Source organism: Diadema antillarum, unplaced genomic scaffold (assembly GCF_040938485.1).
Source record: "Diadema antillarum isolate AM-2024a unplaced genomic scaffold, OU_Dant_1.0 scf00000103, whole genome shotgun sequence".
NCBI classification, from domain to species: Eukaryota; Metazoa; Echinodermata; class Echinoidea; order Diadematoida; family Diadematidae; genus Diadema; species Diadema antillarum.
In genome coordinates, this window is record NW_027270992.1 from 4,964,357 (window position 1) to 4,979,427 (window position 15,071).

The 15,071-nt window shown below is 40.1% G+C and overlaps 1 protein-coding gene across 1 annotated transcript in view; it reads left to right on the top strand.

Moving 5' to 3' along the window:
- Window positions 1-14,663: 14,663 nt before the first annotated feature.
- The window catches only part of LOC139719036 (protein patched homolog 1-like), a 79,948-nt gene continuing 79,540 nt past the window's right edge, over window positions 14,664-15,071 (top strand). The window contains exon 1 of the mRNA XM_071630480.1: window positions 14,664-14,717. Within this exon, the coding sequence (XP_071486581.1) occupies window positions 14,679-14,717 (39 nt within the window). The 5' untranslated portion in view covers window positions 14,664-14,678. The remainder of the gene's footprint in view (window positions 14,718-15,071) is intronic.

The window sequence follows — 15,071 nt, forward strand, 5'->3', positions numbered from 1 at the left end:
ACCCATCTCCCCGGTCTTACAAGTTCACCCTTGCCTGCAAGCCTGCAAGATCCGTCGAGAAAGAAGGACATTCTGTGTCTTGAAAATGATAAGGAATTGTATTTCTCACAGAACATCGTGTCAGGTGAACTTTTCGCTACTGCATAGAGCTTCGATGACAGTGAAAAAGAAGAAACTCGCTTTCAAAGTGATTTAAGTAGCCATCGCGCGTGTACCCTGCCCAGGTTTGAGACCAGGCGGAGTTGAACCAGTCTTCTACTTGCCGATACGCCTCTTGAGGCTTGCACATTGGCTTATATAGTACTAGTAGTTCATGTTTTTCAAGTCATCTTCTCATGGGAGATATGATATGTGTCTTACACATACATCAGTTAAAGATGTGAATACATTGGTCATTGCATGTGATCGCCGAGATAAAGCAGCCCGCCCTCGTTGGCGATCCTTGTCGACATCTTTACTAATACGTGTATATCTTGATGTGTGTGGTCTGTCTGTGACCATCACAAAATCAAGGAGGAAAGTACAGTTTACATAATACAGCATGTATTTATTATATGATGGGATTACCAATTTATACAAAGGCTTTAAAATAAAAAAGAAAATGCGGAAAAAGACGGTGTTTGTTTTTGAAGAAACATCGGTGTTGCCCTGTGTTATCTCACATGAAGTACTCTGTCGAGCCGGCAGGGAGGTGGGAACACCTCCCTGGTCGAGCGGAGCAAATCTCACGCCGTGCCGTGTCTGGGAGACATTTTTCTTTACTCCCTCCCTCTGATGTCTGTCAGATGTGTCTTTGTTGGTGACAGTCTCGCGTGTTGTATTCTCACCTTTCGCGAGACTCCCAAAGATCAACATCTTACCTGCAGCGCTAGCTCGCGCGCTAGCTCGCGAGGGTTGTTTTCAAGTGTACATCCGCTGTGGAAAATGGTGATGGCATTCACCGTCTAGCGCACTCCGTTAACATCCCGATCAGCCAATTGACCTCTGCGCGCAACACCCTGAGATGATGATGCCTCGAGATTGGGGGAGCCTTGATCCGTTCTCTCCGTTCTCCTGCTCCTTACCTATATGGATGCAAGACCTTGCTCCATTTGCCAGGTGAATGAGTCCAGAGAGGACGTGGTCTTCACCTCATCACCACCTTTCTTCGCTTCTTTTTTCCCTTTTCTCCAGACCTTCTCTTCCTCTTCCTCCTCCTCATCTTCCTCTTCCTACACCTTATTTTCCTCTTCCTACCCCTCCTCCTGTTTCTGCTCCCCTCCTCCTCCTCTTCCTCCTCTTCCTTCTCTTCCTCCTCCCCTCCTCCTCCTAGCTACTCCTGTTAGTCCTCTTTCCTCCTCCTCCTCCTCCACTATACTTTGTTCCTCCGCCATCTTCCCCCTCTCTCTCTCTCCATTCATTTCCATGTATGATTATCTCACTCTTCCGCTCACTCTTCCGAGGCAAGATCGCCGATAATGAGATGTGAAAAATAATGTTGCGGATGATAACGATTATGAGGAATTACGAAGGATGATATCGATGGGAATTATACGAATGATTAAAATTGAAATAAAGTAGCATTGGACGACTCAGTATGATGTTTGTTTGTTTATTGTTAGAGTTAGTGCATGTATATAGATTCGTTAGTGTAGACGAATGTTATAGTTTTGTTTTTTATTGGAATAAAAAGAGTAGGACCTGCGTACAAGAAATAGAAAATATGTAATTTGCTTAAGATAGCGAAACGTTAGAAATAGAATGCTTGTTCTTTGGTATCCGAATGACGAGACGTGGAGCATTTATTCCTTGAGTTGGTCTTTAAGGATCTTCAAATCCATCATACATTACAACCAGATAATCACCGTGCCTTGTGGTTAGTGACCTTGAATGGGTTTTACGCGGTAAGCATGCTATACTACCACCCCTCTCCATTTCCATTCTCCACCCCACCCCACCCCACCCCACCCATACATACTTCACCTCCATCCATACCCCACCCCATTATTCTCCTCATGAATGGTATCACCACTTCAAGTGGCTTGTCGTTATTTTTTGCCAGCGCTTCTCCCCAGCTCGGCGAAAGTCAGACCCTCGATTCGACGCCGTAAGATGTTTCTGTGTTTTACAACTGAGTATATAGTCGCCCCATAAATCTTACCTACATTAGAGGGCTGTTTTCTTCCCCCTTTGAAACGTTCTCTTATAGTTTCCTGTGAAAACATGATCTGTTTATCTCGAGGTTGATGTAAAAAAAATGTTTAATGCAACTCAAGTCGTCTTTAGAACCATGCAATGTTAAAGTCGAATGTGATTTATCGTGCCCGTTTGACGCGCAGTGTATAAGAGCAAGCTGCGCTGATGGAGCCAACTTCCGAAGGCTGCTGCTTTTGAACCGGTGAAGAGTCGGCCTGGGTGGGCTGTGGTGTGACGATGGCCGAAATTTGAGCAAACACCCCCATCGTAATCACTAAACGATTACATGTTTTGTGTTCGTTTACATTATTCTTAAAGTACATGTATTGCATACTTATGCTACAAAGTTTGCGCTTGGTTTGATCACATTTCAAGGATTTGCAGGATTCTATATAGGTCACAGTTAACTGGTGCACACGTACGACGAACAGTCTGAAATTTACTTGCATCAGCTTTGTGTTTGTTTACCTTGCTAGAACAAGAGGATTTCAAATATAGTATTTTTTTTCAGTATATTTGTACTGCACTTCTTATTTCCTATTACTGAACAGACTGCGGAATGTATTGTGTGGGTGTGTCAATTGTGAAGATGATACTGTTAGAGTTGTTATGGTGAAACCGTGGAACTTCATGAGGTAACAATGTATAGCAAGCCAAAGATACATAACGGATAAAGTGGTCGTCCGAGTCCAAACGCCTGCATTGTCGCATTGTCGGAGGTCTTGTACGTTGTCTTTGAATGGGTGTTTCCCATTGATTACCTATGCCACAACTGTCACTGCAGTATCAACAGTGCATGTAAAACGCAAAACGTGATTTAAATCCTTTGAACATCAAAGGTCTGGCAACCTTAACATTGAGAATTTTCCTTTTAAGGCAATCAACATTCTATTGAATCTCACAAGGTCAGGAAATGTTAGAGGTGTCTGAAAGATATGCACCTTTCACACTCTCTGTAATTTGTTTTTTGTCTAATTTACACAATATCTTCCAATGAGCTTTCTCCCACTCTGTGCAACGATCAAACCACACAGTCTAACACCCTGTAAATCCATTAGGATCTTCTTTTAATCTCGCAATTTGCACTTCGTTTATATAACGTATTGAGAACTTCCATCAATATCTCCCCTCCCTTCTCTCGTGATCCTTTCAAGCGCATCCCGCTACGTGACTCGAAGTCTTTTACCCTGATTGGTCAAAAAGTCAAGCGGTACGACAGCTGAATTGCCATTGGCTATTTGAACTCTTACCTCGGCAGCCTCCCCAGCCAATCAGAGCGGCGCCAGTAAAGTAGTCTCAGGCCAATGCGCAGATAATTATTTTCATGATACCGTGCTTGAATCCTAACATAATTATACCAACTCGTCATACTCTCAAAATGTGGAGCCGTTTCAGGGAAAGAAGCGACACTATGCCTGAAAGAAAACTATGACATCTCAAACTGCAGTGATGTCGGAAAGTAAACGCTGTTTTTGTTTTTGTTTTTGCTGTTGTTGTTGCTGCTGCTGCTGCTGCTGTTGTTAATGATGATGATGTTGTTGTTGTTCAAATAGCTCGAATGTTACCGTTACTCCTTCGCATTTTACCCAAGGTGTTATATTTCATGAACAATGTAACGTGGCGTGTAACGTGTGTGTGTGTGTGTGTGTGTGTGTGTGTGTGTGTGTTTTGTTTGTGTGTCGAGAATGTGTGTCAAATTAAAAAAAAAAAAGAGAATGGATATCGGAGGCAAATTCTTCGCAAGCTAATGGAAAATTAAGGGACTGTGATACTGCCACCCCATCTTATTTGCATAATCAGTGTGTTTGTGACTAATGTTCACTGTTTCGGGGAAAGCAAGTTTGTTAAGTCCCATAACTCAAATTAATTATGTCCGATCTTTGGGAAGTTTTCACGGTCCTTTTCTTTTAATTTTTACCGCACTTGTTAGAGTCACTTTCCACACGTGTTTGACATCGTCCTTGATGAATATATCCAACATTGATGAAAATACTTTATAGCCTTCACTTATGAGTACAGTAATTACTTTGGTATCATTCAGTAATGTTACCAATGTTACTACACATAGTGCACGTCAGTAGTTTCCGAAACTTTTCAACTTTTGAGCAGAAATGAAAAAATATATATAGCATAGTTTAGACAACTCTAGTCACTATTTAGGCTACTCCAAACACACATACACACAAAACTGAACATAGTTATATATATATATATATATATATATATATATATATATACACACATATATATATATATATATATATATATATATATATATATATATATATATATATACACACACATATATATATATATATATATATATACACATATATATATATATATATATATATATATATATATGATACACAAGATCTCTGTATGAGACACAACTGAACTAAAACAAGGATGATAAATGGGTTTCTCTGCGCGAACAAAGAAAAAAAAAAGAAAGAAAGAGAGAGAGAAAATAAAAGCGCTTAAAATATAAACAGCTCTTGTCATGTTCCGACCAACAATCAAAATGTAGGGTATATTTTGATAAGCCAAACAAAACTTATAGGTACAAGCCGCTGAACGATTTTTGTCCGAAGGAAAAAACGAAAAACCGAGAAATTGATTCTTTTTAAGGTTACGAAAGACCACCCCATGAGACAAAACCTCGCTCCTGTATATTTACGATTGTTTAGATGTAAAAGAGTGAAATGGAACCAGGTTTGAGTCACGAACGGACAGAGCTGTACCCATGAAATGACTGTTGGATGCAATATACGAGTGAAATACTTATTGCTCATCCCGGAGAATCGGCGATCACTCAACTTGCCTGTCATACCCCATGTTTTTCCCTCCAATGCATGTGCAGCGCACCTTACGGACGAACGCACACACACGCACGAACGCACACGCCTTTTCTCCCTCCCTCTCTTTCGCTGTCTTCCCAGGGATCGTACATTTCGGTTTGAGATGGGGCTTCGGGTTTCCAACTTTTTGTGAGATAATGCAAAACCTCTTCTAAGATATGAAAGAGCAAACAATTCTTCGAGGAATTCAAAGTCCATTTGATGAAAATTGGCTCTGAAATGACTGAGATATAAAAAAAAAACAAAGTGATCCTAATAAAAGGGTTAGGACCACTTTGTATTACTTTGTTGTAGGGCATCTCAGCCATATTAAAACCGATTTTCATCAAATCAACTTTGAATTCCTTTTTAGATTTGTATACTGTATGCTCTAGAATTTTGCATGAGTGGTTTGTAAGCATCTCGCAGAAAGTTAAAATTTGATTCCCCATCTAAACCAGAATAATATGCATGATATAAGAGGTCCCTACCACTATAGGTATGTGTACACAATCTAAAAATGCATACAGTATACTGTAGTCTGTACATGTATAGCGGTGATCATATTACGTATGCGTCATGAAACGGAATGAAGGAGAGAGAACGGGAAAGCGCGTGCTGCGCGAACTTTATAGTCAAGTACACAATAACATGCACATGGAGCCGTAAAAGAAGCATACAAAGCTGCTTCACTACAATAACGGTGACGGAAGTTTGCTTTGTTCGTGCGTGCGTAGTTCGTGCGCGTCACGTGCGAAGATTGTTGATTCGATCAGGTTGCTCTATCCATGGTACCATTTGTAGCTCCATGCTCCACCCACTGTGCTGGGCCACAACCCCCACCCATCTCCTTGAATTGGTGCTTTATAGGCCTATAGTTTCGCAGATTCTACGACCACGAAATTCGCCTAATCTGGAATACGGATCAATTTTAAACCTAATATTATTATTTTTTTCATAATAAAAGGTCCTAGTTGTATTAATGACACGTATCATGAGACCATTGCGAGCCTCGTGCAAATCATTTCTGAAAAACAAACAAGCAAACAAACAAACAAACAAACAAACAAACGAACGAACGAAACCTCAAATAGCCTAGTCCTGGTATTGGTCACCATCATTTATTTTCTGATTTTAGGCCATTTTAGCTCGAGCCGAAGTCATTACGAGACTAATGACTCTCTGCCATCACCCCCTTGCAATAACGGGGAAGAACCCAAACAAAAAACTGACCCCCAATAATTCTTGACGAGGGCCACCCAGTTCGTGTGCTCGTTGCGAGGCCGCCGCTTTGTCCCGCCCTGGCGCGTCGGGCCAGTCGACCCCAACTTGGCCGTCGCCGCAGCTGTCCTTCTCCCTCTCGATTTCCAAAAGCCAACAATTTCAGACTGAGGGGGTCGGTATGTTCTTCATCTTTCTTTTCCCCTTTCTTTCTCTTTCCCCCTTGGTTTGGCGGAAATTAAAGGGAGGGCTCTTATTGCGGTTGAAGGAGGGTGCCACGACTATTTATAGTGGTCACCATAAAACTTCCGGCAACCGCGATAATGACCCAACAAATTTCTCTTCTCACCCTCTTTTCATTATATCCATCGATCTATAAATCAATAAATAAATTACTCAATAATCTGTCTGTCTATCCATCTAATTGTCTATTTATCTATCCATCCATCAATCCATCAATCAATTTACTCATCAATCCAGCTATCTGTCTCTCAATATATCTATGTATCAATATATCTATCAATATACGTATCTTTCTATTCATCTATCACTATCCGTATATCTATCTAGCACCTGTCTATCTCTATCTATCTATTTCTCTATCTATCAATCTATCCATCCATCTATCTATCTATCATCTATCTATCTATCTATCTATCTATCTATCTATCTATCTATCTATCTATCTATCTATCTATCTATTCATTCTGTCTATTGCTCTCAAATTATCAGACTCTCTTGGTGCTTTTTGTAGCACTCTGTAACATCTTATTTACCTGAACGATATTCCTAATTTAAAAACTAATCAGTGAGATGACGATGTAATGTAGGCCTATACTTTTTCTCAGTATGCCCTATATTATCACATCATTCATAATAGTGTATTTTTCTAAGTGTTTTATTCTGCCCAATATGTACTGATGCTTTACTGCATCATTTTCTTGTTTTCAATATTTTGAAGTCGGAAGTTGAAATACACAGTGACCGTATCTTTACAGCAAATGATATTATAGTTTAAAAACCTTGGGAGAGGTAATACTTATATGAACCTGCTACCTATCAGATAAGTGTGTACTGAGTAGAGAATTGCTTAAAACGTTGTCAGGTTTGGTCTTAGAGATGTTGATGTTTTTAAAATGCTTAGTAGAGAGCGCAGCGTTCAAACATTCAAACAATGGGACCCAACCATTGAATATGACATTGAAGAGGTACGGATCACATAGAAGAGGTACGGATGACATAAAATATCTGACTCATAGCGTTTCCAAATGCCATCATGGCTGTATGTGGCAATGATAGACGGTACTGAAGTAAAACTGCTGTGATACTTCTTCAAAAGTCAGCCAATTTCGTTCGACTGGTTAAGAAGTTTTCAAATGTAGTCCTAATAGGTTAGTACATAGTAGCCTTCCTTCGTGGGGATTGCTACTTATAACAGGGACCTCTCCCTGCTTATATGGTGAAAGAAGGTATACGTGAAGGCCCTAAAAGTGTTGACAGTGGGAGATCATGTCCACCATCCCGTTCGTGCCTTTCGATAGCCACAAGATTGAGTTATTGATTTCACAATGTGACAACAAATGCGATGTTTGGACATTATACGTATACCACAGAGACCGCGATAATGAAGTTTAAGATTCACTCTTTTGATCGTGTCACATTGATTGAAGTAGCCTTTTCTTCAATTAATGTTTCTTCATTGTAGCCTGGAATCTATTCAGTATAGTACCGCAGTACATCCGAAAACTACCCACAATAGAGTTTACGTACATCATCTAACGCGATAAAGTTACTCACGATGACATCGTTTGAGTGGCTTTCAAGCAGTTTCTTTTTTGTCCCCAATTCTGTAAACTAGATCTTGTGTACAGGATGCATAATACTTTTCTTAGGTTGGCAAATATTTAGGAAATGGTGCCTCTATTCGCGTCTCATATACTTCAGACGGTGACTATTTTAATTTTTTTAACCGTGATATCCAATTTTTGTTTCTTTCTATATAGTCTTTGCTTTTAATCTGTTAGTCTCACCCTTAGTTTCTAAACTGCTGTAGGTTTATGTTCAAGACTGAAAACAAAAACACTTGAAATATTTGATTTTCGCTGCGAAATGTTTCTCAATTTATCCTATAAAATCGGTAAGCTTTATCATAAAAAAGAAGTGTATGCGCTTCCGCTCGTTAAGAAACATTAATTAGCGCGTCGATAAACATGCGCGCAATATGACACATGCCTAAATATTTCCTGGACAAAAATTGATACCAGAAATATAAGACGGAAGCTATAGTGGAAAGCCCCGGTACCTGCGTGGCGTAATGAAAATACCACGGAGCAAAAATATTTGCGTTGCAATTACGAAAAGTATGATTTCTTGTTCTCCCTTTCGTGTTTTTTTTTTTCTGGCTTGTTTTATAAAGCTTCGCGCTCATAATATGCTCCGGAAGTTCTCCCGCCTAGAGACCAAACACGTCTTAATTCCGTTTTTTTTTTCCTGGACCAGAATGTCACGGTTTTTGCAGGTGACAAGCTTCAAATTCGAGGCTTTTTTATTTGTTCTGCTGTCGTTCCACGCTGGTATGGAGGCTACTTCTAGAGTAGGCCTGGTCTCTAGTTTTCTTCCTCCTGTGACAAACGCTCCCCATCCCACCCCACCCTCCCCCATCTCCACCCCATACCTCCACCCTGCACAAGACTAGTGTCATCTATACGAATATCGATCAGAGCTGGAAGGCAAAATGGTATGCCTGTTTATATATCACTAATATACCACAATTTACCCACGAGATAGGCCTAATAATGTAACTTTAAAATGTAATGATTCCACCTGTGCATGTCCAGTAGCTCTGTGCCCTTGTTCTCTCTCATCTCTCCCCATCGGGCCCTCCCTCCTGTCCCCGTACCCCTCTCCCCCTGGCTTCCCCTCCGGCTCTTCCTCGCCTGCCTCTATTCCCCACCCCACCCCCTTTCTATTACACCTGGGAGACCTAACTCAAAATTACAATGACCTCCACAACTACCTTGGCTTTTTACTAGTGTTTGTGTATGTGTGCGTGTGTTTGCGTGCATGTGTGTGTGTGTGTGTGTGTGTGTGTGCTGTTGTTTTTGTTTGTATTTGTATGCGTGTGTGTTTGTGTTTGTGCACGTGTATATATTTGACACTGTACATGCCTGCGTACCTGGTCGTGTTGTTTGTTTGTTTGTTTGTTTGTTTGGTTGGGTTTTTTTTTTTTTTTGGGGGGGGGGGGAGGGGGTTTAGTTTGTTTTAGTTTTAGATGTAGACAAGCGTGCACTTTGTAGTTTTACACCATGGAGCTATCCTACCAATGATAGCTAATTCGAATATGAATGTAGTGCATTCCACAACCTGTAAGGAAACATCTGGAATCTATTCGCTTTACACAAGATGCTATAATTCAACCAACAACAAGGCAATTATCATTTTGTTAAAAAGGTTGTACAATATGCCTATATGATAAAACAAGTTAGTAAGATTATTATAGTCTTTGGTGATCAACATAATTTACAATTTCCTTGTGCAGCATAGAGTCCCGTTCGCTGTTGTTGTTGTTGTTGTTGTTGTTGTTGTTGTTGTTGTTGTTGTCCCAGGGGGTGCGCATTATATTACTGAGTTACTGTAACTTAAACAATGTGATTATAGTATGCAAATGATACGATTTTGTCTTTTTTAAACAAAACGACTTTTGTTATGTATGCCAATCATAGGACGCAAGTTAGTGTGGCAATGATATCATCAACCTGGTTATGTTTCTTCAAAACACCTGAGAATATGGGAAACTCCCACGTTTTCTTATTCCATTACCAAGGAAACGAAGCCTCTCCCTCATTCTATTCGTTTCATTTCACTCTCATTTTACATTGTATGATGGAATACCCTTAAAAACTTAGAAGTATGAAATTTACTCTTAGTCTTACGACTACCGTACGTAAATCCACTGTATGTTCGTACTGTCAAACATACGACGACCGAAAAATTCCGATGAATTAATGCTTATTAGTGAGAGACATGTTTTCTCTTCTTCAATGAATTAAGTTACAGATGGATGGATTTACATCACACCTCAGGTTTTAGGTACAATTCTTACCGAATATCTCGTATAAATAATATTATGTGTCGTAGAAAGAGAATGAAGACATAATAGGCTGTAAAGAAGACAATTTAAGGTTAGTGATAAAAATGGATAGATAGATAGATAGATAGATAGATAGATAGATAGATAGATAGATAAATGTATAGATACAGATAGATAGATAGATAGATAGATAAATAAATAGATAAATGTATGGATATAGATAGATAGATAGATAGATAGATAAATAAATAAATAGATATATAAATGGATAGATAGATAGATACGTAGATAAATATGATTGACAAGAAGAGAGATATATAGTTAGATAGGCCTACAGAAAGATGGAGGAGGTAATGGAATAGATATGAGTAGATAGATAGATATAATTATATAGATAGAGATAGATATATAGATAGATAGATAGATAGATAGATAGAGATAGATAGATAAATAAATATATAAATGGATAGATAGATAGATACGTAGATAAATATGATTGACAATAAGAGAGATATATAGTTAGATGTATGGTATAGGCCTACAGAAAGATGGAGGAGGTAATGGAATATATAGATAGATAGATATATATAGAGATGGATAGATAGATAGATAGATAGATAGATATAGATATAGATAGATAGATAGATAGGTAGGTAGGCAGGCAGACAGATAGAAGAATGATATACAAGAAATTGGGGGAGGGGATGGAATAGAAAGGGTGTGTGTGAGAGCGTATTTATGAAGTTGAATGGTAACCTGACCTAACCGTTGAACTTGACCCGTTGAGTTCATGGGTCAGGGCACTCTAAATCCCCGTGCATTTCCAGTCTTGTGCGAGCGACCGAGGCGTGTGGGCGACCGATGCTGCAGCTCATTAATCCCCAATTCAAACCCAAGAATTTTCTGTTTTCTTTTTTTTTTTGCCTCTTCGATGGGCAAATCATATCTAAGAAAATACCGACCAATGAGGGTTTTTTTTTGCGGTATTTCTCCTTCAATTGCTATCCAGGAGTCATCGAATGGGACGAGTTTCTGAATTGGGTGGAACACAGAGATGCGATGTCATTATGCTCATCATTCCCATTTTCAAACAGAAACTTAGTTGAGTCAGTGCGAGGCCCAAATCATGGTGTGGTTCGAAATAAGACGTTCTCTGTTTGTAGACTATTTTCCAGCGATGTATTCCACGTTTTAGCCTTAGTCGTTCCGAATCGCCACGGTCAAGGCCGACATTGATATACTCGGGTCGAAAAGGGAAAAAATGGTTGACTTTAGAAAGAGAGCCCCAACGTGAGAAGTATGGACAGGTTGCAAGACCTTGCGCTAGTCTGGTCTGACTTCAAGACGTTTAGATTTTTATTTGGGTAACATAATGAAATACATTGTACTAACATCACGTTTTTTATCCCATGTATAGTCGTCCTGATTTACTGCTGTTGAGGATAAGAGAGTTGAGGACAGATAAGGTAGCTAATTAGTTGCTAATACAGTCAACTTGAGACACAATTGCATCCTGAAGCATGAATCAAACCTCAGGCAAAATCTTGGCAAAATCATTTGTAGATTATGTTCTTGTACAGTGTACACTAGACAGCCCCCCCCCCCCCAAAAAAAAAAAGAAGCAAAAACAAAACAAAAACAAAAACAAAACACGCGCGCACACACAAAACAAAACAAAAACCCCAACCCCACCACACATCAACATCACTCGAGGAGAAAAGATAACTAATACTAGTATTCATATTACCGAACAAAAGCGGCAATAAACCAGCATTTATTGTTGTATCAACATCATTTTGACGGTTTCATTTGCCATAATAATGACGTCTTGAACAGGCGTTTTGCAGGATGGCACACACGGAATAACTCATCTGCAATTATTTATAGCCGGTACATCCATCCCTGCTTGTATACTGCGACCAGTATCGTGAACTGCATCCACTCTGGTGGGATATACGGTATATCGCCGATGTTTACAACAGAGCGTCATTAGTATCGATTACCGAATTAGCGGTATCGGCATCCCATCTCCCTTTGAGTGACGTCATACTGTTGGAAGCCCACCCACGTGGGATGGTGATCCGTTGTTGTGAGAATGGGTGCGAAATAGAACCTATAGAGCTTATCACACGAGCAGGGAGGAGCTTTCTTTCCACCTCCGTGATGGAACAAAGAGATAGGGACAATAACAAGGCTAAGGAGGCGTGTCGGAAGAGCTAATGATATATATACAACATACCGGAATGTATGTTCCATCAGGGTAGTTCCAGAACATTGTATTCCACTCATGTAATTACTAGTTTCTCTTCTCCCGTTCTCCATTACTTATCTGTCTTTCAGCATCCGTCTCTCTCCAATAATATCTCTCTTTCTCTTTCTACATAGTTATCTATTGTCGTTAATTTCTACCGATCTATATATCTTCATACAAAAGCTGTTTGTTGTTCCTGGTTTCTTTCGATCCATATAGTTATCGATATATACCTATATGACTTGTAAGTTGTATCTGTCTACCCGTCTATTATATAATATATATATATATATATATATATATATATATATATATATATATATATATCCCTAGTTGGCACCTTAGGGAGACATATTGGGGGGAAGTGTCTTCATTAGGGAGACAACTGGTCATTAAGGAGACAATTTTCGTGTCTCCATTGCGTAAATTGCCATTGAACATGTATTTTAAAATTTGCATATAAAACAAATGGAAATGTCTTCCAAATGACCCATCTAGGAGTATATATATATATATATATATATATATATATTATATATATATATATATCCATCTATCTATCTACTAGTATCTATCTATCTGTTTATCTGTCTATTTATCTATCTATTTATCTATATATCTGGCTAGCTAGATAGCTAGCTACCTATCTATCTACTGTTTGTACCTAGCTATGTATGTATCTATTTATCTAATAGTATCAAGAAATCTAAGCAAATGGTGTGATTAGAATAAGCATTTGAAACGAATTCCCGTATAAATGTGACCCCTGCTCACAGTAAACAGAGAGACATTTTGAAATAATTATGAAGAAGTGGTTTTCCTGAAAAAAAATTAAAAAGAAAATGATGGAAGTGCGTAATTACTCTTCGATTGGTACAACTTTATCGGTGTCATGAGGATTAAAGTTGAGCTATTAGTTAACAGGGTAGCAGATGGTATTGAGAGCGGTTTTCTTGAAAAGTGCAGCAGGAAGTTTATTTTAGGACGTTGGCTTAATTGATTTTATTGCACAAAATTGTTACAAAGCTTTCGAGCTCCATGGAATTTAGGAGAAGTAAATAGGCCTATATAGTATACTTAGAATGGTGTTGAATCTTGACAAGATGCGATTCTTATGTAAAGTTGTATTAAGGGGTTAGGCGAGTTTGCCCGTGCTAACTGCATGCGTTTACTTGTCTATTCGTGCTATAATTATTAGGAAACTGAGTCCTTTTCATTAATGATTTAGCTCCCCATGACCCGAACATGCAAGGTACGGAGAACACACACGCGTGCGCGCTCACACACGTTCAAGGGAGGGAGAGAGAGAGAAAAAAATGAAATCGACGAAAGTGTTATGGTGCAACTCGATAGGTTCTTATTTAGGAAAAGGTCACCCAACTTTGACCCCTGTCGCCGCTGTAAGGCTGAAACCTACTGTCACTTTCATGCACTGCAACTATTTTGCCTTTCTCAATCTCGCTGCCTCACAGATTCGTCAAAGCGATTACTTGCTCGCTCTTTTGAAAGTAGGGGAAAACTCTCTTTGCTGAATTCTCGGCGTGAACAATAGAATTGCGATGCAGCGAGGATGCAGGGCATGAGTCGAGCTCGAGTATGTACACGCACTGTCGTTGGCTACTTCCTACGTGTATACGTCTTTTTCATGCTCTGGGGCCGCGCGGTCCGCTCTGCGGTATGGCCTGGCGCTGACTCCATGTGTGTGGTCCGCTAACTTTTTCCTCCTTCCTTTTCTGTTCGCGTTGCTAGGCGACTAATGACATACGTTGTAGCGGGAACAATTGGAGGTCCCGAGCCGACCAATGGGAGCGGTCGTGCTTGACCTAGCGCCTAACGGTATGACAGGTGGAGGCGGAGCCTGCTGCGACCGACAGCCTCGCGCTAAACTTCTCCAAATGCCCGGCGCCCGTAGTAAGTCGTTCGTAGTAGTATGTGCATCAGTGGTGAGAGTGAAACGAACACACACGAACCGTAGCAGCCGACCCGAGGAGGATGCTGGCTTCGTTTGAATGAAACTTGGAAGGCTCTACTCTACACAACATGCCCGTTTACGTGTAAACATTGTTGAATACTGCTGCTGGAAACCTATGTATCCCGTAGGATGGAGCGTTGGGCAGTGCCTGCCACTCCCGACTCCGAGGTAAAATATCAAAGTTTTCTCATGCAGCGATGTCCAGCTACGACGAGGAATTAAACGGATATTTTCTTACGAGAAGTTACCTAGTGTTGTGTGTAGGATGCACGCCTTACGGACGTACGTGGGAAGGATGTTCCGTGTGATAGCGTGGTTTGCTAATATCATCACCCATCAGTCTCCGGGTGAAGAGCGCTTGGCATGCCTGTTTGATGGCTCTGGGGTGGTCGCACAAGTTTAAACCGCCGCGGTAGGGCCTTCCTATCTCACGCCCAATGCTGAGGCGAGGTTCTCACTACATACAGCTACAGGGCTCTCTTTATAGCACACTTTCCCATCTTGAAAATGAAGAGGCGTGTT